General features: G+C 40.1%; 1 protein-coding gene across 2 annotated transcripts in view; it reads left to right on the top strand.

Moving 5' to 3' along the window:
* The window catches only part of SHROOM4 (shroom family member 4), a 203,453-nt gene that overhangs the window by 170,987 nt on the left and 7,121 nt on the right, over window positions 1-25,345 (top strand). Inside the window, exons 6-8 of one of the 2 annotated variants that reach the window (XM_014538267.1) lie at window positions 19,757-20,569; window positions 23,727-24,245; window positions 24,751-24,931. In XM_014538267.1, coding sequence (XP_014393753.1) covers window positions 19,757-20,569; window positions 23,727-24,245; window positions 24,751-24,931 — 1,513 coding nt within the window. The remainder of the gene's footprint in view (window positions 1-19,756; window positions 20,570-23,726; window positions 24,246-24,750; window positions 24,932-25,345) is intronic. The other variant, XM_014538268.1, reaches the window with a different exon arrangement.

Raw genomic sequence — 25,345 nt, 5'->3', positions numbered from 1 at the left:
TGGCGTATATGGCTTGGGCTAGGGGAAAAAGAGTTGTTTGGACAAAGTCCTTAAGGGGAAAAATGCCCAGAATGGAGAGTGTGCTCCTATACTGTGGGAACATGGCACCAAGCACTCATGTTCCCCAGAGATGAGCCCACCAGTCATAGGTGACCATAAGGAGTGGTAGTTACCTTCTCGGTGTTGCTCTACATCAGCCTGGCTGGACCCTCTCTTTTATGAAATTCCTTGATATACTCTTTCAGTCAGTTCTTCTCCAGGCCTAATTGTACAAGAAGCTCCTAAATTATAGTGATTCTTTAACTCAAACTATAAGAATCACCCTAACCGGTTTGGCTCAGTGGATAGAGCGTCAGCCTGCGGACTCAAGGGTCCCAGGTTCAATTCCGGTCAAGGGCATGTCCCGGGCACATCCCCAATTAGGGGGTGTGCAGGAGGCAGCTGATCGATGTTTCTAACTCTCTATCCCTCTCCCTTCCTCTCTGTAAAAAATCAATAAAATATATTTAAAAAAATAAAATAAAAGGCTGTATTTAAAAAAATTAAAAAAAAAAAAGAATGAAGGTGGCATAGGGAAGAAGGCTGTCAGCCTTGTCTCTGAAGGGGCACTTAGGGAGGGCACACCAAAGGAGAGGACTAGAACCTGGGTCTCCTGACCACTGGGGTTCTTTGCGGCGGGCGGGGGAGGGGGGAGAGGGGTTCCTACATTATCCCCTGTGATTTGTTGGTGTAGTCAGGAATAATTTTTCCTTTCTTTTGATTCTAAAGTCTGGGTAACCTATCAGTTTTCTGGTTGGCAATGGAAAAATGAAAGAACCCAACATTTATTGATTGTCTATTAAGTATTAATCACTGGGCTGGATGTTTTTACACCCATGATTTCATTAATTCTCCACAACAGTTCATTTTTTACTATAGATGAGGTCCAGAGAGGTTATATAACATAGCTGAGGTCATGCACCTAGTATAAGTGATAGAAACAGATTCAGACCCAAGTTTGGCCCCTAAGTTCATGCATTTTTCCATCATAACTGCTTCAATTGAGATCCCTAAAGAACCCTTCAAACTGCTCACTCAGCATCATGCCTCTGGAGTCTAACCTGGATAGGGATACTATGGGATTCTATGACTGGTCTTTTTTTAAAAAATATATTTTATTGATTTTTTACAGAGAGGAAGGGAGAGGGATAGAGAGTTAGAAACATCGATGAGAGAGAAACACCGATCAGCTGCCTCCTGCACACATCTTACTGGGGATGTGCCCGCAACCAAGGTACATGCCCTTGACCGGAATTGAACCTGGGACCTTTCAGTCCGCAGGCCGACGCTCTATCCACTGAGCCAAACCGGTTAGGGCATCTATGACTGGTCTTGATTCCTCAGTGTGAACTGGGTTGTACCGTGTCCTTTGAGAACTTGTTTCAGTCTAGTCTCTAGTGGGTCTGCAGAGTATCCCATATTAGGCTGAAAACTGAGAGAGGAGACCATGCCTTAGTCATAGATTTACTCTCTATGACTAGCACAGAGAAGTTGCTGAGTGGTATTGTCATTTGCTTGCCAAATGAAGAAACAGAGTCTTCACCACTGAACAGGTAAAATGACACAAAAATAATGTTAACTAAAATTACTTGAGCACAGTTCTCTACTTGAGCATCATTCAAAGAATTTATTTATCACTATAACCTTAAGGGATAGACACTGTTAATCTCCCCATTTGCCAGAGAGAAGAAACTGATGCCCACACAGATAAATTCATTTGCCTAAAGCTTCACAAATAGTAAGCTGACTAGATCCAGACAGTCTTACTTCAGAGACACTCCACAGTAAGACTTCACTTAACATCACCAGTTGGTTCTTGGAAACTGCAAATTTAAGTGAAACAATGCAATGAAACCAATTTTACCATAGGCTAATTGATATAAACAAGAATTAAATACCTATGGCATTTTTTGGTCACAAAATCATCACCAAATTTCTCAATAAAGACCCAAAACACTTCTAATATTCACCATTGAAATAAATGTGAGCTATACATACATTTAAAAAAATATTAATAAAAAGTAACTTCTTTTCCAACCTACCTATTGCAGTTCAGGGTCACAGGTGGCCAGAGTTGATCTTGGCAGCTCAGGGAGCAAGGTGGGAAGCCACCCTGGACAGGACACCTTTCCATTGTAGGGCCACTCACACACACAGAGACTCACACTCAGACGGGGACAAGGTAGACATGCTAATTCACCTCACGTATCCATTTTTGGGATGTGGGAGGAAACTGGAGTCCCCGAAGAAAACCTACACAGATATAGGAAGAACATGTGAACTCCACACAGATAGTGGCCCTGGCTGGGAATCATTTTTTTTCTAATCAACTTTATAACTTCATAACAAGATGCCATTGAACAAAGTGATGTTACTCAAGGACCTGCTGTACTACCCTACAGGGCTTCTCCAAAAATGGTTCTCTTACCAATCAGCCAATGAAGTAAGAAGACTTTATTTAAAATGTAGTGTAGGTAATGCCTTTTTCTACACAAGCACGGAAATATTAAAGAGCAGCAAGAAGCATAAAGCCTGCCCACCCACAGCTTGAGCAAGAAAGACTAACCCACACAGAGTTAAGTAGCAGTAATAATGAAGTACCATTTGCAAAACAACCCACATACCACAAGCTAAGATACACATGTTATGTTTTATTGTCCCCAAAACTCTGTCAGGTAGGTAATTATTTTAGCTAGGGTGATGGTTCTCAAACTTGAGTATGCATTAGAAACACCCGAAAAGCTTGTTAAAATAGAGATAGGCAAATCTCACCTCCAGCGAGTGTGATTCAGTAGGTGTGCAATGGGGCTCGGAATGTGCATTTCTGACAAGCTCCCCAGGTGATGCTGATGCAGTTGGCTCTGGGATCACACTTTGAGAACATTGACTCAGAAAAAAATCTGAGGTTCAGACATACTGGTACTGAATAATTTACTGAATGTCTCACAGGTACTAAAGGGACAAGCTAAGTGTTGCTTACTCAGGCGAGTTGCTATAAGATGAAGTGTCAAACACATGTTTAAACAAGAAACGCCTGGGACACTGTAAGGGGACAACACATGATAAGTATTATTGTGCCTTGAGTTTATTGGACGATAAGAACACTGAAGGTTGGGACCTACAGGAGGAAAGGATCAGCAGAGAGACTAAGCAGGGTGTGTGGGAGGAATAAGCCCCGTTGGTTAAGGGTTCTGTCCTTGGAATCAGTTGACCTGGGTTCAAATTTAGTGTCTTCCATTCTCTAGCTGTGTTAGGGTGGCTTAGGAAGTCTCTCTCTCTCTCTCTCTCTCTCTCTCTCTCTCTCTCTCTCTCTCCTCTTCCCACCCTCCCTGCCCCATCAGTTTCCTTATTTCTAATATGGGGCAAAAGTACCTACCTCATGTGATTATTGTGAAGATTAATACATGAGTTAATATATGTAAAGCATTTAGAATGCAACTTGGCACCATAAACCCCCATTAAATGTTAGTTGTGATAATGAGGTGTAGGAAGAGGAAAGGGAAGAAGAGCAGCAGCAGTAACAGTACAGAAAAAAGGGCAAATAGCAAAGTATTGGGCAAGGATAGGTAGGCCTTAAAAACTAGATAGGATCACAAACATTGAAACAATTGAAGGTTACAGAACAGGTAAATGACATGGTAAATGTAGCTAGCACTTTAGACAACTTGGCAGCATTTACAGCCTAGATGGGTTGAAGAGAGACCAATTATGGGCAGTGATCCAGGCATGAAAGAGTGTGGCCCTGGATTGGGAAGGAGGGGTGATGTAGAAGGGATAGATAAATGTGTGTGATATTTAGGAGAAAATGTTGGTTTATTGTGAAAAACAATGTTATACGAAATTAAAACCAGAAGAAAAAGTAGCTTTAATGCTACCACCTTAACACCCTAATTGTTTTCATTTTTATGCCAGCCTTTATCTACAGGTATAGAGGGTTTTTTTTGCATGATTAAATAACTATGTAGATGTGATTTTGTGTGTCCTGCTTTGTTTTTCCCCACTAAGTGAGCAATTTTTCATTTTGCTGTACAGGCTTCTTCAAATGTTATAAATTTTAATGGCTGCATAATATTTCACTAGATTAATGTCTCTAATTTCCTTAATCATTCTCAAATTGTTGGATAATTAGATTTTTTCCAATTTATTGCTATTATAAAGTAATGATGCAGAAAAAATTTGTGTAGCTATAACCTTTTTCTCATTTTGAATTATCTCATTAAAAACAGTTATCCAGAGTTGGGATTACTAGTTGAAGGAATATGAACATTCTTATTGTTTTTGATAGATTTCACCCAACTGCTTTGCTAGGCGGTGGTTGACACTGCTGTTAGCAATTTATAAGTATACTAGTTGTCCAAAATCTTGCCATCATGGAAAATTTTCTTTATTTAAGATATATTTTTATTGATTTCATAGAGGAAGGGAGAGGAAGAGAGAGATAGAAACATCAATGATGAGAGAGAATCATTGATCGGCTGCATCCTACATGCCCCATACTGGGGATCGAGCCTGCAACCCGGTCATATGCCCTGACAGGGGATCAAACCGGGATCTCCAGGTTCATAGGCCGACACTCAAGCACTGAGCCATGCCACCTGGATGGAAAATTTTCTTTTTCTAATGCAATAGGTGTAAATTATACCTATTATAATTTTAATTTACTTACTTTATTTTAGTTTGAAAATTTTTCATGTGTTTACTTGATATTTGCATTTCTTCTCATGTGTTCTGTTCAGATTATTTGCTCACAAATATGTGACACCTTTTCAGAGAAAAGTAGAGCAAACTTGGTGATTGGAATTTTGGAAAGAAAGGAGATAAGTCAAAAATAACTCCAAAGCCTGATGACTTGGAGAAAGTTACTAACATAGCTGGGGCAGGTGAGAAGGGGAGCTGGTTTGGTGGAGATGATAAGTTTGAATTGGGATATGTTGAATTTGAAGTTAGAGATGGAGACAAATGGATTCTTTGAAGGATGCTTGTGGATCACCCATCAGGGGGTAGGATGAGAAAGAAGAACCAGCAAACAAAACTGAACAGGCAAGCAGCTGGAGTGGTAGAAGGAGAAGTATGCCAGAGCACCATCACCGAGGATAAGGAGAGCACTGCTACTGGCTTTGACAGTTTGGAATCACAAGTGACCTTCAAATTAGCAAACTTAGAAAATAGATGACATGATAGTCTATAAGGGAGATGCCTGGAGGAGAAGTGCACACAGCTTTACATATCATAAATTCATCTGTTTTAAGTATATGATTCAATAAGTTTTAGTAAATTTACAATGTGGTGCAGTCATCACCACAATCCAATTTAAAAAGATCCCCTGTGCCCATTTGCAGTTATTCCTCATTCCCACCTTCAATTTCAAGCAATCACTAATCTATTTTCTGTCTCTATGGATTTATACTGGACATTTCATATAAATGGAATCATACAATATGTGGGCTTTTGGGTCTGGCTTCTTTCAATTATCATTCTTTAGAGGTTCATCATGTTGTAGCATGTATCAGTATTTCATTCCTTCTTGCCAAATAATATTCTACTGTATGGATATACCTCATTTTATTTATCCATTCATCCATTAGTAAACATTTGGGCTCTTTCAACTTTTTAACTGTTGTGAATAATGCTGCTATGACCATTGATATACAGATTTCTGTGTGGACATATGTTTTCAGTTCTCTTGGGAATATAATTAGGAGTGGGATTTCTGAACCATATGGCAATTCTACTGACTTTTTGATGAACTGCCTGTTTTCCAGTGCGTTTATACCATTTTACATTTCCTCCAGCAATGTAGAAGGGTTTCTGTTTCTTTTCATTAATTTGAATACATTGATTGTGTGTTAGTGTTACTGTGTGATTTGAAAAATACTTTAAAAGAAGAATGTTTCAAAAAAAAACATTTAAACATTAAAAATCTATATATATAAAAGGCTAAGATGCAAAGTGTCCCCTCAGGGGTTCGACTGGAAGACCAGGAGTTTGATTGCTCACTATGACGTGCGCTGACCACCAGGGGGCAGCACAGAATGAAGTAAGAACCCCAGCTGGCAGCTGGAAGGAAGGCCCCAGCCAGCAGCTGGAAGGCCCTGATCGGCCTTGATCACCAGTTAGGTCTAGGGACCCTACCTGTGCACAAATTTCGTGCACCGGGCCTCTAGTCCTATATAATAAAAGGCTAATATGCAAATTATCCCCGAAACCGGGAGGTTGACCGGAAGTTCAACTGGGAGTTCCACCAGGGGCGGGCCAGCTGGCCAACTGCCTGTGGCCCTTCCCCTTGGCCAGACCTGCCCCTGATCGGGGGCGGGGCGGGGCCAGCCCACCAACTGCCTGCAGCCCCTCCCCCTGGCCAGTCTGGCCCAATTGGCCCAATTGGGGTGGGCCTGCCAGACCCCACCTGTGCACAAATTTGTGCACTAGGCCTCTAGTGTATTTATAAAAGGAGTTAGCTAGGGGTAGGTAGGAGTAAATTGGATGATAGATGAGGGGGCAATAGGGTTTAAGGTAGTGATTCTCAAAATGTGGCCCTAGGACCAGCAACCTAAGTGTCACCTAAGAACTGGTTAGAAATGCAAATTTGCATGCCTCTTTCTAATCAGAAACTGGGATATGGCCCTGTGATCTGTGTTTTAACAAGCCTTCCAGGCAATTGGGATTTGAAAAGCTAACTATGAGAACCATTGGTTTAAATGAAGGTTTGGTCAGGATTTGGGAGACTGGTTTTAGCTTAAGAATAGAAAGGAGAGGTCAGTGGAAAGGAAAGGAATATTGATACTGAAGATGGAGGAGGCAGATTCACAGTTTATAAACTGAGGGAAGATGAGAAGGCCTAGGAAAGTTCAAGGGCAGAGATGACATTTAAGAGGTAAAATCCTGATGGAGTTTCTACTCCTTCACACCACATATACACGTTTTGACATTTCTTATGTCATTTCTGTCACAACAGGAAGGATGGGTGTAGGTGGGAAAATTAAATGTATATTCTAAAGCCACCCTCTTTTCCTGGAAGCCTACAACAAATTTTAATTCTATGTAGTTACATTCTTGGCTGTCTCCCTCTACGGTTATTTGTTTTGTGTGCAGAGAATTCAAACACATTTTAAAATTAGCAGGAGGGAAAAAATTAGTGAGTAGATCTGCTGGGAGAAATAACCACATAAGTGTGATGTATTTAAAACTCAAAAGAAAGTATTTTATGGATTATCTATTTTTGTTTCTGTACCTATGATTGCCTCCTGTGATCCTTTCCATTTTGAACAAACCTTTAGAATATGTAGGGTGTTCTTATGAACATGGCCACAGTTAATCCTCACAACAATCCATGTGCTTGTGTGGTTAAGCATTATTGTTCCCATTTGACTGAGAATTGAAGGGAGCTGAGACTCAGGAAAAGTATTATACTATTATTAACAACAATAACAAAAATATAATAGTTAACATTTATTGTCAGGCACTCCTATAAGCATTTCACAGAAATTATTTCATTATTATTTATCATTACCCTGTGAGATAGTTACCATTTATTGACTCACTTTAAAGATGAGGAAACTTACAGATAAAGTCACTTGCCCGAGGTCAAATAGGCATCTGACCCCAGAACCCATTACTTCTGAGATTATATAGCAAGAACATAACAAAACTTACCCAGGTTTTTGAATTCTTAGCCTAGATCTGACTCTCTTCCTTCCCTTTGTCATACCACATCATGAGCAGAGTGTGGAATATCCAGTACACATTTCCTATGTGCTGATTGAATGAAAGAAAATTAATAATTCAGAGTTGAATTTCATTTCATAGGAAGAGCAAATTTTTTAGAAAGACTTTGCCACCTAAGAAGAATGCAACCTTCAGAGGTATGGAAGGATTTGTCAAAAGCATGACAAAGTGAATGTAAATACTTGGGTATTAAATTAATCCTGGGCACACAGAACTTATTCAAGGAAAATTATAAAACTCAATGAAAGAAATAAAGATATGAATAAATGTATAACTATACTCTGCTTCAGTTTGGAAAAACTATAGTAATGATTGCAATACTCCCTAAGTGAATACATATATAGATGTAATGCACTACCAATTAGAGTCACTATGGGATACTTTATAGAACTTGTCAAATTAATAGTGAAATTTATCTGGAAGAATAAGTGGGCAAGCATACCAAATAATACATTTATTGAAAAAGGTAATGATAGTAGATTTACCCTATCAGATTTTAAAGCTGGTCATAAAGTGACAATTATCAAAACCATATGATAGTGGGTTGAAAAAAAAGTCAATGAAATTAAAAAAAGAGATTCTAGGAACAGATTCAAGCTATTCTAAGAATATAGAGCACAATGGAAGCAACCCTGAACTAGAGAAAGCAATCACTCTTTCTTTTTAAAAAATGTTGGGAATCCTAGGTATCAGTACAGAGAATAATTAGGTCAATATTTCATACAATACTTTGTAATAAATTCTAGGAAGCAGACAAGTAGAATCGCATATTTATTTCAGCTATGAATGGAAGGTAAATTAGTGTCTGTTTTAAATGGAGGATAATGTCAGAGACAAGATGGATGGTTTCAAATATATAAAAGTTAGGGGGGAAACTTTGTACAAAAATGTAATAAAAAGCTAAACAACAGAATGAGGAAATTGTCTGGGGTCAGTATCACTGATAACAGTTGACTGTCCAAAAAATATAAAGAATGGATACAGATATTGAAGGTCTGCTTGTAGATTCAGCTTCATAAAAGGGTGAGGAAAATGAATAGGCAATTTACACATGAGGAAATAAAGGCAGTAAAATCACTGCATGGAAAAGTACAACCTCTCTACCATTTAAAGAAAAGCAAATAAAAATAGCTTCAAGGTATCACAACCTGCTTATTAAATTATAAACAATTAATAAATAGAAATTAATAAATGATAAATAGAAATTACAAAGCCCTTTATTGGCAAGATGTGAGAAAACAGTATATGTTTCTGGGAGTAGTATAGATTAGTTAAGTTTCCTAGAGGGCAATCTAGAAATATGTGACAAGAGTTACAAAACTGCTTATACTCTTTGACCCAGCATACCCAAGATTATAATAAATTATAATAAATGTATTATAGTAGTGCTATTTATAATCATGGAAAAGATTGACCTATTTAATATATCATCATGGTGGACTCGAAAATAGCCATTAACAGTGGCAAGTATACAAATACTGGATCATGCACAAAAATGGGTATTTGAAATCTCATTAACCAAAAAAGGGCTAAATCCTAAATCACATGTTGAATCTGATACTAGCCTTACACAAAGAAAATTAGAAAGGCATCTAGTAAAATGTAAATAGCTGGAGTTGAATGCATATGGTGTTCTCTGGATACATGTCAAGTTGCTGGAATTTATAATAAGAAAAGAAAATCGGAGGAAGAGGCAACCTACAATGATTTGATTTAGTCCTGGGAAGTTCAACATCAAGGGCTTTGGAAAAATCCCCATACCGATAACAGTGTTACTTACTATACATGCTTGATTTCACTGTTAGCTAGAATTTGGTTTGCTAGAATTCTCCATCAACCAGTACTTTTGCTTATCTAAATCTGTGAAAACCTTGACATTTCTAAGGGGGTATATCATCAGATCTTTGTGAGTGAATCTCCAAATTTGTCATCACCACTACAACATAGAACTCAGTAACCACTACCACCGCCAATAAACATTGTCTGGCTCAGAAATATCACTTTCTTAAGACCTTTCCATTGCTTTTCACTTCCATCACCAGCAATAGTTTGCATTTCAGTGTCATTATTAACAAAGAAGCACATTTTCTCTCTACCATGGTTACTTCACATATCTACTTTGACAACAAATAGAGACCCATCAAGCCACATTGAAATGGGACTGCTAAGCAGTTGACTAGGCTTCTTCCTTTGCTAGGTGACTTGCCCTACAAACCAGTATGTGATGCTTTGCAAAGTCAAATTCATACCCTTTGCACGTTGAGCAATTACTACATTTCATGGATCTTTAGGGTTACTCCAAAAACATTAAAACCTCAAATGTTTAACATATGCCTGCCAAAGCACTACTCTATAATAATAATTGTCATTCATAATTCATAATGGCCAGGATGCCTTATAAACCATCTGAGATAGAATTATGTTCTTTATAATGTTTGTATTAAGTCCATTTCATTATATTCTTGATCTTTGAAATTCAGTACATTAATGCTTTGTATACAAGAGGATTCAAACAGAAAAAACTTGCAAAACTTGCTCTCCTCCTATCACCACCCCCTCCCCCGTACCAGGCCTGTCTATTGTTTAACCATGGTGGGGCACCAAATTTCTTTAAGTACTATCAGGATTCCCAGAGCTTTTTGGAACTTCAGTATGCCCATTATTTTATTTTGTAAATCTTTATCCCACTTGTCCCCTGTTTTTAAATGACTTTATACCTCTTAAGATACCCTGGTGAGTTGGCAACTTGATAGATAATGACTGATTATAGCAGTGGATCTCAAAGTGTGATCCTGGACCCACAATTCCATCATCACCTGGGAAATTGTTAGAAATAAAAATTCTCCACTTCATCCCACACCTGCTAAATAAAAAATGTGGGGGGTTGGACCCAGCAACCTGTGTTTTAATAAGCCCTCCAGGTGATTCTAAAGCATGCTTAAGTTTCAGAACCATTGGATATTAGAGAAAAGAGGTTTAATAATCATGGCCAGCCTGCTACTCAGCTAAATTGTTCTTGTGAATATCAAACCTTCTTGGCCCCTTGGCAATGTGTTATGTTCTCCTAAGATGTCTACTATTAAATCTCTTAAGAAGGTTATGAGAACACTGGAGAGGCAGCATTCGTGCTGGCCAAAGAATGGGCATTGGAGTCTGATGGACCTTAGTTGTAACTTCTCCTGGCCACTTACTCTCTTTGTTTTCCCTCAGTTATTTAACCTTTCTGAGCCTCATTTCTTACACGAGAAAGAGAATACCTAAATCAGAAGATTGTCTCAAAGGTTGAATGAGGTCAAGTCTGTCAAGTGTGCAGCCCTGCATCTTACATATGACAGAATTGCAGTAAACAGGAATTATTATTATCATCCCTTATCACCATGGGTATGACACTACGTAACGTCCAGGGACTAATGGGAAGACCTTCTTGGAAATTCCAAGTTGAGGTCATTGGGGAGAGGAAGCTAAGCTTCTCCCTGGACAGCACATGTAAAACAAGGACTTATCTGATCTCTTCAGAGGACACTGCATCAGCCTCCTAGGTGCTATTGAAGCCTCAAGGGGATTCTTGCTACTTGCATTTTTTTCTTTTGCCAGGCTAATTGTTCCTTACTTGAAGTTCTGTGAAGCTATTGGCAGAGAGGGGTGGTAACAACAAACTCTGAGCCCTTGCTCCCTCCCCATACAGCCTCCTTGTGTCTCACTTCCTGGATCTTGCAAATATTTCCTTCAGCAATAACCCAGGAGTGGCTGTTTCTCTTGGAGCAGTCTTATCTTTTGGCTGCTGAGGAAAGGGAAAGGGGAGAGGGGCTGGACCTGTGCACTCTTACTGCTGAGATCCTGGAATGCCCAGCTATTGTGGGGAATTTAAAAAGAACATTTCCAAACAAGAAACTTCAAAAAAACTAAGGAGGAGCTTTTTCAGTATTTGCAAATATTGGTTTTCATTTTCAATTAGTATTAGGCAAAAAATAAATAAATAAATAACAGAAGGGGAAAATCTATTCATCAGAAGATAGGTAACCTGTGCCAAGAAGAAAAGAGAAGAACAGCCCAGGACTTGGCAGGCAATTTATTTTTGTTTTTGCGATGTCGTCTCCTTGCTGGTGTCAACACCATACTGAGCCTTCATGCTTTCTCCCCTTTCTTCAGCAAGGAACTAAAGTCTTCATGGACACTTGGGGATGAATATAGTGCAAGTACTCTTTGCCCCTCCCCAGGAGTCCTTGCTTCAATGAGATTGCCCCATGGAGGAAAATAAGGCAAATGTCAGTCTGGGCACTACTGCTTCTTATTAGTTGGGAAAATGATATATCCTTTCTAAGCTTCAGGATCCTCTTCTACAAACTGGCAATAATAGAACCTATTGCAAGGGGTTGCTGTAAAGATTAATAGAAATGCATACATGGAAGAGCCTAAAATAGTGCCTAACACATAGTAAGAAGTAAGAAACTATAGTTCTTTTCCCTTAATAAAGCTCCTTGTCCTCCACATCAGGAAAGAATCCTCTACTTGGTCCCAAAATGGAGTTTTAGATTTCTGTGTACATAGGAGCCTTGAGCCCTTTGAAAATAGTACCTCTCTGCCCTGGCTGGTTTGGCTCAGTGGATAGAGTGTTGGCCTCTCGACTGAGGGGTCCCGGGTCCGATTCCAGTCAAGGGCATGTACCTTGGTTGTGGGCACATCCCCAGTGGGGAGTGTGCAGGGGGCAGCTGATCGATGTTTCTCTCTCATCGATGTTTCTAACTCTCTATCCCTCTCCCTTCCTCTCTGTAAAAAATCAATAAAATACATTTTAAAAAAAAGAAAATAGTACCTCTGGGGGCCAATATCGTCAGCTTGAGCCTGACACACTTCAATAGAAGCCTTCTGTTCACCAGTTTGCTTCAGCTATTAGTGCCAGGAAGGCAAGGGCTATGTTGGTTTTGTTCCCCTTGCACAGTGTAATATTCAATGAGAGCTTGGAATGACTTGTATACACATTGGCTCAGCTGATCATATTGAAGGCCGTTCTTCCCCTTTCTGGTGTCCTATGTACTCTGTTCCACTGATATAAGTGACTCTACAAGGCTCAGGCTGGCCCTAAATAAGTTGTGTAAATGGTAGGGCAGAGATTTTAAAATCAGAATTGATGTGGAGAATAATAACTTCCAGATTGCCTTGCTAGAGCCCAGTGCCTCCAGATAGGGCCACAGTACCATGAATTGGTACACCAAATGTTCCTAGAAGGCATGCTCTTTTCTTCCAGCTGATTCTGGAGTTGGCTACCCAGGGGTAAATTCTGTAAGACTGAGAGTGATTAGTACCTAAATAAGACGACTTAGAATACGTAGTCCTTTTGACCTTATCTCTGTTCTTAAACTTGTCTTTTATTATCTTTCCTTTTAAATAGATGGGATAAGTGAGTAAATGAGACCAGGGTTAAAATCCTTGGTTAGCTAGGGCTTCCTGGCTAGGCAGCCATGTGGCTGAGATGAAACCAAAGGTTTTCTGATCTCTTGGCTATTAAACAGGTCTGAACATTAACCATAGGGGATACAGTCCAGCTCCCTTGATGGGAACAAGGAATAAGGCTAAAGCACACAGCAGTGAAGGTTGTACACTGAACAACTTGTACAACCATATGCAGTGCCCTGACTAAGGGACTTCACTCTAATAATAAACATAGTCCTTTCACTTATTAATCACCTTTCATGTATACAGCATCATTGCTAGGTCCTTTTCATTTTATTTTTAAAATTGAATTTATTGGGGGTGACATCTATACTAATAAAAGTGTAATATGCTAATTAGACTGGACATCTTCTGGACGTCCTTCCGGACAAAGCCACAGTGGTGGGGGCTGAGGCAGAGGTGGTTAGGGGTGATCAGGCAGGCAGGCAAGTGGTTAGGAGCAATCAGGTAGGCAGGCAGAAGCAGTTAGGGGGGATCAGGCTGGCAGGGGAGGGCAGTTAGGGGCAATAAGGCTGGCAGGAGAGGGCAGTTAGGGGCAATCAGGCCAGCAGGGGAGCAGTTAGGGGGCAATCAGTCTGGCAGGCAGAGGCAGTTAGGGGCGATCAGGCAGGCAGGCAAGCAGGCGAGCAGTTAGGAGCCAGCAGTCCTGGATTGTGAGAGGGATGTCCGACTGCTGGTTTAGGCCCAACCACCTCTGCCTGCTGGCTATTGGGCCTGTGGGATTGGGCCTAAACCAGCAGTCGGACATCCCCTGAGGGGTCTTGAATTGGAGAGTGTGCAGGCTGGGCTGAGGGACAACCCCCATGCACAAATTTCATGCACCAGGCCTCTAGTTGGTTAATGAAATCATATAGGTTTCAGACGTACAATTCTATAATACATCATCTGTATGCTGTATTGTGTGTTTACCATACAAAGTTGAGTCTCCTTCCGTCACCATTTATACCCCCTATACCCTCTTCTTTCTCTCCCACTGTTCTTTCCCTTTAGTAATCACTATACGGTTGTTTGTGTCCATGAGGCTTTTTTTTTTTTCTTAATCCCCTTACCCTCTGACAGCCATCATTCTGTTCTCTTTTGCTAGGTCCTTTTTATATAGTTTATCCTCCCTCACAACAGCTTTGTAAGATAGATATTTTATTCAAACTGAGGTAAATTAAATACTTTGCTCAAGGTTGTACAGCTTTAGGGTTATAGAGCCAGATTTTAAAATTTTCCTGGAATTTAGACTCAAGCCTTTCTGACAATGTGTTCTTTCCGCTCTGCTCTATTGCTTTTCTTGTACCCTGGCTAGTAAGAGAAAAGAGTGGTAAATTTGATTACTATCACGAACCTGGGTTCTTCTTGCCACAACTGCAGGACATTGGCCCAAATGAAGCCTTTGGAGATGTTCTCACTGCATGAATTTTATCAGATCAAGATTGGAGATTAAGATGGGGAAGGGGGAGAAAGACAGGGATAGAAGGTGGGAATGTGTGTGTGAGGGGTGGAAGACAGGCTGTATAGACTGGAAACCAATCTAATTGGAACAAATAAATCTGCCCTCAAACCTCCACCCCTAAACTACAACACTCATACATCCTTTTTTACCCTGGCCTTTTCTTTCTATATAGTATGGTCCCCGAGCCACTTGTATTAGAATCCCTTGGGCCAATTGTTAAAAATACGGATTCCTGAACCCCCACCAGAGGTTCTAAGTTCCAGTTTCAGGGACTGAGGCTCAGGAATTTGTATTTTAAACAACTTCTCCAAGTAATTCACATTAGAAGCCACTTTAATTAAGAATGGCTGTCCCAAACCAGTGGTTTCCAGCTTTTTAGATCATGCACCCTTCTCAGAAAGAATTTTTTAAGAATGTGCCTTTAGTATATGCTGGTAGTTGATTAATAAATTCTTTATATGTACTGATGTCCTAATATTTGTGTTTTTAAATGCAAAAAATATACATTAATATTCTTATATGAGAATGGTCTCTAGTTTTCCTTTATGTATCTTCTAGTTTGGGGGTTTTGGTATTGACACTGTGCAAGATTCTTTTCTTATCCCTCTATTCTCTAGATTCCAGAGTCTAGGAAACATAAATAGCATTGGGGTTGTCTGTTTCTTGAAGGTTAGAATTAACACAAGACCATGTGAGTGTGCTTTATATTTTTGGTCAAATTTATCAATGTCTTTCTATAGTAACTGGTGGGTTTAGATATTCTCATTCTTCTCATTTTGTGCACTTGGGTTTTTAAATTAGATTTGCAAGTGGCTTATCTGTCTTATTTTAATTTTCTTTTAAAGAATTAGCTTTTAGCTTTAATTATTTGTACTATCATTTATTTTCTAGTATATTGATTGGTACCATTAGTTTTCTTTCTGCTTTCCTTAGGTCTATTTTTATGGTGGTTTTCTTAACTTCTTTTGCTGAATGCTTAATTCATTTATTTTAATTTATTATTATGTATTGCTATAAGTATTTAAGGCTACAATTTCTCCTGCCTGCCTGATTGCCTCTAACCACCCTGCCTGCCTGCCTGATCACCCGTAACCACTCTCCTGCCTGCCTGATTGCCCCAACCCCTCTGCCTGCCTGCCTGATCACCCCTAACACTCTTCTGCCTGCCTGATTGCCCCTAACCACTCGCCTGCCTGCCTGATCAACCCTAACCACTCACCTGCCTGCCTGATCACCCCTAACCACTCTGTCTGCCTTCCTGATCACCCCTAACCACTTGCCTGCCTGCCTGATCATCCCTAACCGCCTCTGCCTGCCTACCTGATTGCCCCTAACCACTTGCCTGCCTGCCTGATCGCCCCTAACCACCTCTGCCTCAGCCCCCTGCCATGGCGACTTCATCCAGAAGGTCATCCGGAATGAAATCCAGAAGGTTGTTTGGTTGTCTGGTCTAATTAGCATATTATGCTTTTATTATTATAGATTTAGAGTGTTGCTGTATTGTGATTAGATACTGTACGCTGTACTACTTCCACTTTTTAGCTTAAGATATTGTCAATTTAAAAAATGTTCAATGGGCCCTTAAAAAATTAGAGTCTGTTTTTAGTGTACAAATAAATTTAGATTTTTCCATTATCTTAGTTGTTGATTGTCATATCTGTCATCAGCTGAAAGAGTGTCATATTTTGTTTCTGCTTTTTTCTACCTTTATATTTCCTATAGATTTTGTTTTAGAAATGTTTTAATTTTTATTTTTTAGTTACAGATGACATACAATGTTATATTAGTTTCAGGTGTACAACATAGTGATTAGAAATTTATATCACTTATGAAGTGATCACCCAGAAAAGTCTAGTACCCTCCCAGTACCATACATAGTTATTATAATATTATTGACTAATATTCCCTATACTGTACTTTACATCTCCTTGACTTGCTTTAGAAATTTTTTTTTTACTGTAGAAATAAAAAAACTATTTAAATGAAGTAAATTTAAATTTTTTGTGCTTTAGAAATTTTGATGCTCTGTTATTTGGTACATAAAGATTTGGAGTAGTTAGATATTCATCATGTGTTCTAATCATTAATATTATAGTGCCCTTCTTTGCCTTGTTAATTGATTTTTGCCTTTACTTCAACTTTTTAATATATTAGTATCATGGCCCTTGTTTTTTCCCATTTTGGCATTAATTAATGTATTAAACAAATATTTATTGAATGCCTACTGTGTGCCAGGCACTAGATATCAGATGAAGAAGACATACAAGATCCTTGTCAATGTGGAGCTTACATTATAGTTAGAGGGTGGCACACAAAATAAATAAGTAAAAATAGGTATGTGACATACCAGGTGATGATGTATTCTCTGAGAAAGAACAAAATAAAAAAAGTAAGGATAAGTCATTTTAGATAAGTGTTCAGGATAGTCCTCTCTGCCTGATGGCATTTGTCATCTTTTTACTTTCCATTCACCACCTTGGTTTTTTTGTTTGTTTCATGAGGGGAAAATGCCAGGTGGAACAGTTTGCACACAAGGGATTCTTTTAATCTAAAGGAGATCAAGGTAATAAAAAATGAAGAAAAAATCAAGGAGCTCTAGGTGGGCTAAGGCCTAAATGAGAAGAGAATAGGGAATGTGTGGATATGAACTTCTGATCCATATGAGTGATGAACTAGCCAGGATGGGGACTGGAGATGAGGGGAATGAAGGATATTTTGCTTTCCATTCTACCTGAGCTTGCCTACCATTATGAATATTATTAAAGAAATATTCTTGGTCTTCATTATGACTATTGAAGGATATTCTGTCTGATGATTTTATTGAACTGCTGGAATTTCCTGTCACTGGGCAATACTTAGAATGATGCAGATTGCTTATAGGCTACAACAGAAAACCAGATCTTTTGGTTTAGCAGACTTAACCCTTTATACTATAGAGCTAAATAGATGTCCTCTGACTTTGGTGACTTATTATATAGAAGTTTGACTTTATATATACATCCTATATAATAAAAGAAAATATGCAAATCGACCAAATGGCAGAATGACTGGTCGCTATGACATGCACTGACCACCAGAGAGCAGACGCTCAATGCAGGAGCTGCCCCCTGGTGGTCAGTGTGCTCCTACAGGGCTCAGGGCTGGCGAGTGCAGTGGTGGTGGTGGGAGCCTCTCTCACCTCCGTGGCAGCGCTAAGGATGTCCGACTGCAGGGAGCGGGCCTAAGCCGTCAGTTGGACATCCCCTGAGGACTCCTGGACTATAAGAGGGTGCAGGCCAGGCTGAGGGAGCCCCCCACCTCCGAGTGCACAAATTTTGTGCACTGGGCTTCTAGTATTTAAATAAACCTGAACTCATTTACTTTGGATATTTTTCCTATTGCTTATAATGTGAGCAATCTCATTTCTCCTCACAATAGTCTTTTTAATTTTGATAGTACATACATAGGCATATAACATATTAAAATTCTGTACACATATACCTGTAATTCTTGAATCTGGAACTTATTTTGATATATAATACATGGTATAGCTCCAAATAATACTGCTCTGCAGTTATCTCAAGAAAGATTTATTAAATGATCTTTAACTCATTGTTATGGAAGGTCAATTATATATGATATTTTGGACTTTCCAGTTTGTTCCTCTAATCAGTAACACACTGTTTTCACTATAATTTCTTTATAATATGCTTAATCCCTTACCCCCATTTTCTTCTATAGCAAATACTCTTTAATATGATATCCTGCTTTATTTTACAAGCTATTAATAATTCTATTGTTAAAAATTCCTATTGAGAATTCTCACTGGAATTGCATTAGAAGGAGATATTTTAAATCCAAAATAGCAGATATTTGTAAATGTCATGCTTTATGTTTTTTTCTTACAAGTATAATAACATGGACAGAAAGTATACATGTCAAATTCATGATATAGCTTGCATCTAGAGAGGCAATAGGTGAATGGAAGTGGGGAGTAAAACAAGGGTATTTTTTCTTATTTCTTTTTTGTTTCTTTGTTAATCTGCACCATATTTTCTCATTGATTTTTAGAAAGAGTGGAAGGGAGGGGGAGAGACAGAGAGAGAGAAACATCGATGTGAGAGTGACACATTGATTGGTTGACTCCCACACATGCCCTGGCCTGGGGCCAGGGATCGAGCCTGCAACCGAGGTACATGCCCTTGACCCTTCAGTCTGCGGGCTGATGCTCTATCCACTGAGCAAAACTGGCTAAGGCTTTTCTGATTTCTTAAAAATAAATTCATGAAGCATCAATGAATGGCACAGTATTAAGATGTGTTTATTCTGCGCAGTAGGTGGGAACATGAATATTTATTTTAGCAATCTCTGTATGTTTGTAAATATTTGAATTTTTCATAATTAAAAACAAAACAAACAAGAGCAGCAGATGAAGCAAGATAACCAGACTTATAAGCCAAAGGATATAGTACATTCAATCCGAGTGCTACAAACAGACTGAGGTGGTGTGTGTATTCAGTCTTTGGAGATAGATTGTTCAGGTTCAAACTCTAGCTCTGCCACTTACTAGCTTTTGGCCCCAAGCAAGTTACTTATCCTGCCCATGCCTCAGTTTCCCTAGCTATAAAATCAGGACAATAATAACTTCCTATAGTTATTATGAGGATTAAATATGTTAAGACATGGAAAACACTTAAAGCAGTGCTTGGTATTTAGTACATATACAGTGTTAGCTATCGATAATATATATTATTATAATTATCACATTTACTACATAGATTACATTGTTTTGTGGCCATTTTAAATTTTACATAAATGATGTCATGAAAAATATAGGATCAACCCAACTGGTGTGGCTCAGTGGTTGAGCTTCAACCCATGAACCAAGAGGTCCCTGGTTTGATTCCCAGTCAGGGCACATGCCTGGGTTTTGGGCTCGATCCCCAGTAGGAGATGTGCAGGAGGCAGCTGATCAATGTTTCTCTCTCATTGATATTCCCATCTCTCTATCCCTCTCCCTTCCTCGCTCTCTAAATAAAGAACTCAATAAAAACATATTTTTTAAAAATATGGCATCATCTGCAACCTGTTTGTTTTACACAATCCCCATCTGCTCTTTTGCAGGGAAATGGCTCATTCCAAGGCTGACTTTTCATGGGCAACCCCCTTCCATCCTTGCCTGGAGAACCCAGCATTGGACTTATCAAGCTACCGAGCAATCTCTTCTCTTGACCTCCTTGGAGATTTCAAGCACTCCTCGAAAAAAACAGAGGAAACTTCAGTTTATGAGGAGGAGAGCTCCATGGCCTCCATGCCCCACCCACTGCGCAGCCGTGCCTTCTCAGAGAGCCATATCAGCTTGGATCCCCAGAGCTCCCGGGCCTGGGGGCAGCCTAGGAGGGAGCTCTTTACCAAAGTTGATGAAACCCAGCTAGATCCTTTGGGAACCAGGAAGAAGGCCTTTCCTCCTCCTCGTCCTCCTCCTCCCAACTGGGAGAAGTATAGGCTCTTCCGTGCAGCCCAGCAGCAGCAACAGCAGCAGAAGCAGCAACAGCAGCAGCAAGAGGAAGAGGAGGAGGAGGAGGAAGAGGAAGAGGAGGAGGGGGTAGAAGAGGAGGAGGAAGAGGAGGAGAGAGGAGAGGAGGAGGAGTTGCCACCCCAGTATTTCAGTTCAGAAACCACTGGTTCCTGTGTTCTCAATACTGAGGAAGTCCTGGAGCAGCCACAAACCCTGGGCTTTGGTCACCTGGAGGTCTCAAGGCAGGGTACACAAAGCCTCCCAGCAGAGCAAGAGTCTTTTACTCTCCATTCCAGTGATTACCTGCCTCCAATAAGGGGCCACTTGGGATCTCAACCTGAGAAGGCTCAGCCCCCTTGCTATTATGGCATTGGTGGGCTTTGGAGGACATCGGAGCAGGAGACCACTGATCCCTCCAAGTAAGTGCTTATCAAAGATATTAGGTCCCCGAAGAGACAGGCAGCATGAGTTTGAATTCCACCTCCACCATGTACCAGTTGCATGACCTTGGACTGTTCCCAGCCTCAGTTTCTCACTGGAAAATAGGCTTGATGATACCTATTCCATATGGTTGTTATGAATGTGAAGTTAATTTATCATGTAGTAGGTGCTCAGCAAATTGTAGTTGTTCATGTTCTTATCCCTAAATACCACTATCAAAATATGTTTATTATTTCCCAGTTTGTCTTTAAGGTATGCATTCGTTTCTGGCCCCTGAGACAGAAGGCCTGAAACCCTTATTACCTTTACAAGGCTTTTCCTAGAAGCCAGGCTCCTGCCCTCTTCTACCTTGTCTTATGCTTGCTTTTCAGAACAAGAGGCCAGGTTGAAACCTGATTTGCCTTTGTTCTATGACCTACCTGGGCTTCTAAGCTCTTCCTAACATCCCAACATCAAAGGTGTTACTTGGGTTGCGTGCTTTATGCCCTGATCATTCTTTACAATAGCTAAGAACATTTTTTTCCTCTTCCACTTTCACCTCTCTCTTTGCATTTTCTTCATCAAGTAATACGTGTAGTTGACAGGATGAGCTGCCTGGGCAGGAAGACAGGATGAGCTTCCTGGCCGCTGGACTGCCGGTGTCTGTTCCCTTCACTGTGCCAATGCTCATATGCATGCACTACAGTGTGTGGTTTTCCCCTTTGCTCCAAAGCAAAAGAGCTTTGGCTTTTAGCTCTGCCAGGCCTCCCACGGAGAGCTCAGCCCACTCTCTTCTGGGAGTGAAGATGGGGGGCAGGTGTCTTTCCTCTAAGTGCTTTATTAAATCCCTTTACAGAAGGAACCTGCCTGAGACTTGTTACTATTAGAAGTATCTTATTATCATGTCTTTTACTGACAGGCAGATCCATTACTTGGCTATCTGGAGCTAATCAAAGTTTTCTAGCCCGAAGTGCCACAAGCACAGCACTTACAGGGCCTGGCTCCCAGACACTGAGCGAATCTCTTATTAGATCCCTAGTGGCTGCTTCTCAAGCTATCCTTCTAGCTGGGGAGCATTCTTATTATAATCGGAAAACATTTTGTGGAAAATGACTGTGATTGTTACCTATCAAAGTGAAGAGAAGGTGACCTACCACTTAATATTCACAAGAAAGAATAAATAAATGAACAAATGAACATTTACTATGTGCCAGACATTGCTAGTCATTTTATATTCATCATTTCACTTAAACCTCCCAACAACCCTAAGCATCATTATTATTCCCATTTGACAGATGAGAAAACTAAAGCTGAGCAAAATAAAGGACTAAATAAGTCAGAATTGTGCAGCAAAAATTCAAAACCAGATTTGTCTGCCTCCCAAATCCATGCTTATTTCGCTATCCTAGTCTCAGATAGATTTTGTTCTTTTGGTAGACCAGGCCTTTATGAGGCCCTCCTGTCTTCTGTAGGGCAGTGTGTACCAGAGGTAGTAGTTACAGTACCTCTGTCAGTCTGCTAGTTCTTCTTCCTTTATGTACTTCCATTCACCTTGGCACCTTGGACAGAAAGAAGGAAATTGCTATTATTAGAGATTTTTGTAACATGTTTCAGAGATCTTTTTAAATGACTATGGGATGCGAGGGAAAGCATTTGTTTGCATACAACCCTGGCTTGTGGTTACAGAAAGCCAATTATAGATGCTGCTTTGAGTGATAGCGATTAAAGGAACAGCATCATTCCCAACATAGCTAATATTTTTTGCTTGCTTACCCTGTGCCAAGCATTGTTTTAAAAACTTTCATGTATTGATTGATTTAATCTTCACAACACACCTATAGTAATTACCATTACTCTCCTGCATTTTTTTAGATGAGAAAAGTGAGGTACAGAGAGATAAAGTAACTTGCAGAATATCACAGGTAGCCAGAACCCAAGTAGTCTGGTTTACTGTGACTATTACATCATCCCAAGATCTCTAGACTGATCAAGAAGAACCTATTCCAGATTATCAGACTACACAGGATTCTAACCAGAAGGAAGTGGCTTTAAAATTTATTTTTATTTTTTCCAGTTTTATTGACATATAGCCACATCCTTTAAAAAAATATTCTGTACTTTCTTGCAGCACTTTCTGACTCAGAACACTCGTATATGCCCTAAATATTTTTTATACATAGGAATTCGCTATTGTATACTTTTATATGCCCTTCAGAATGTTCTCTTTTCTATACTAACAGAGATATTGTTCAGTCAGAAAATTTTTTACATGCAGGGTTTTATATGCTGTCAAGTTGTCCCCTTGGAAGTATAACATAGTGGCTAAAAGCACAGATTCTGGCTCTGGCCAGAGTGGCTCAGTTGGTTGAGCATTGTCCCATGCACCAAAATGTCACTGGTTGGATTCCTTGTCAAGGCACATACCCAGGTTGTGGGTTCAATCCCCGCAACCAATAGATGTCACATCGATGTTTTTTTTTCTCTCTCTCTCCCTCTAAAAAATCAATAAAAATATATTCTTTATTTTAAAAAAGTACAGATTCTGGAGTTAAATACCTAGGTATAAATCATGGGTCTTTCATTTACTGTCTGGTGACCTTGGGGAAGTTACTTTACTTTTCAATGCCTCATGTTCCTTATCTGTAAAATGGCTGTCATGAGCATTGAATTTTATATCTGTATCTACACCCCTCTCCCCACACACAGGCATCTTAGGACAGTTTCTGGGACATAGTAAGCCCTGTGTGATGTTAGTGAGTAGTGTTCCTTTATCAGTGTTATTAGCTTAAAAACCTACATGTAAATGAATAACTAGGATGAGGAATGTTGGCATGCTCAAATTTCTTTTGTGTGATGAATTAGGAGACAGCATAACATGAATCAGTAAAAAGCTGTGGAGCATTTTAACCATTATTTTTGACCTTTATTTAAGAGCTGCAAATAGCTGCAAAAATGACTAATGAGTTTTTCCTATTTTTCCTTTCAAATAGCTAGAGGTTAGCAGAGAGGCAGTGACACATACAGGTGGAGGGTGGGGGCGGCTGGTAGGCAACAAGAATATAGAGGGGGTGAGCCTCTCCCTTGCATAAATCATGGGTGGAATTATTTGCTCATCTGTCCCTGAAGCCCAACTTTTTTTTTCTTTATTCATGCCAGACCAGAATCCTTGATGGCAGAAGACTCCAAACCCAAGCCAGCATGGAGCCAGAGCTACTTGTTTCCTGAAGAGCAGTTGTCCTTCATGGGCTGGCGCTCCGAGAAGCAGCACCTCAGTCCCTTGGGCTTCAGTGAACTCAAGACAACAGGGTCTGCTGCTACACTTGTCAAGCCCCTGGGTGCCACTGGTTCCATTTTCCCCCCATATTATTCTGCAACTATGGAGGAGGCTGGGGCCGTTGGGGATACACCAGAAGTGGAGAGATGCTATTCCTTCTCAGGCAGAAGGCCTGCTCTACAGCAGGCAGTCTCAGAAGAGCTCATGAGAGATGTGGTGGGCCGTGACAAGTCCCTGGCAGGGGTGCTAACCCCAGCCTCCAACATGGTGACCACTGCTGAGGTCATGGGTGACCTCTTTGCTGTGGGAGATCTGCAGTGGAGGGGCCATCTCAAGCAGAAGTTGTACCACCAGGAAAGAAGAAATTATCGGAATGTCCAGGAAAGCCACAGGGTGCCTTTGTAAGCAAGCAGACTAGATAGAGCTGGGGGTGGGCGATGTCTAGGATGGGTAGGAGGGATGCCAACAGGCTTAGAAGACAAATAGCTAAGGTCTCAGATACATCCCTACCACCTATACCGTCCCATGGGGTTCATATACTGGGGCCATGAACCAAGGGGAATAATTGATGATAAGCCCAGAACTTTAAGGGCCTGTCAGTTTTTCTGGATTTTGCTGAGTTGTCTGACCAAACCAAATTATCTCTAAAGAAGTCCCTGTAGCTTCAGAAGTCAGGGACAAGGAAATAGCCTTTTAAGTTCTTAAAATTGGCCTTGACTTGAATTCTAGATGGCCTTTATATGGTCTGTTTATATTTGAATAGTGCCACCTGGTCTATTATTTTCTTATTTTACAACTCCTTGGAGAAGCAGGATCCCACTGTATTACAAATATGGAAACTAAGAAGCAGAAAGGTCAGCAGCCTCTCAACAGAGGTGTTCAAATGGTCACCCTTTGTTCCCACAGGCAAGAATTTCAGCGCTTCTCGCCTCCTCAAGGGGCCCCAGGGATTTCTACCTCTTACTCAGCTTATTACAATATTTCTGTGGCCAAGGCAGAGCTGTTGAACAAGTTGAAAGACCAACCCGAAATGGCAGAGATTGGCCTAGGAGAGGAGGAAGTAGACCATGAACTGGCTCAAAAAAAGGTGAAAATTTTTTTATATACCTTAGAAATTTTAGCTTGAGTGAGTCTAGAGGTTGCCCTGCCCTCTAAGTTCTTTATACATCTTGGTACATTCCTATATTTTCAGTTTGAAAATCAAATAGCCTCTCTGGGTTTCTCACAAATGAAACTCCAGTCTCTTTGATCTGGTCAATAATAATAATTATGGTAGTAGTAATCATAATCATCACTGCAGTATCTAATCCTTAAAACAATTCTATAAGATAGACATTACTATCCCCTTTTTGCCAATTGAGAGGACTAATTTGCCCAGGGTTATAGACTAGGTGGTAGATTCAGGACTGTCTTTCTATTGGGCTGTCCCTCTGAAATAAGCCAGCCTTGTTTGTTTGTTTTTCTTTTTGGTTAATCCTCACCTGAGGACATTTTTTCCCAT

This window comes from Myotis brandtii, unplaced genomic scaffold (genome assembly GCF_000412655.1).
Source record: "Myotis brandtii unplaced genomic scaffold, ASM41265v1 scaffold1875, whole genome shotgun sequence".
Lineage (NCBI taxonomy): Eukaryota > Metazoa > Chordata > Mammalia > Chiroptera > Vespertilionidae > Myotis > Myotis brandtii.
Note: the sequence above shows the minus strand (reverse complement) of the source record. Positions and strands in the feature narration are given on the sequence as shown.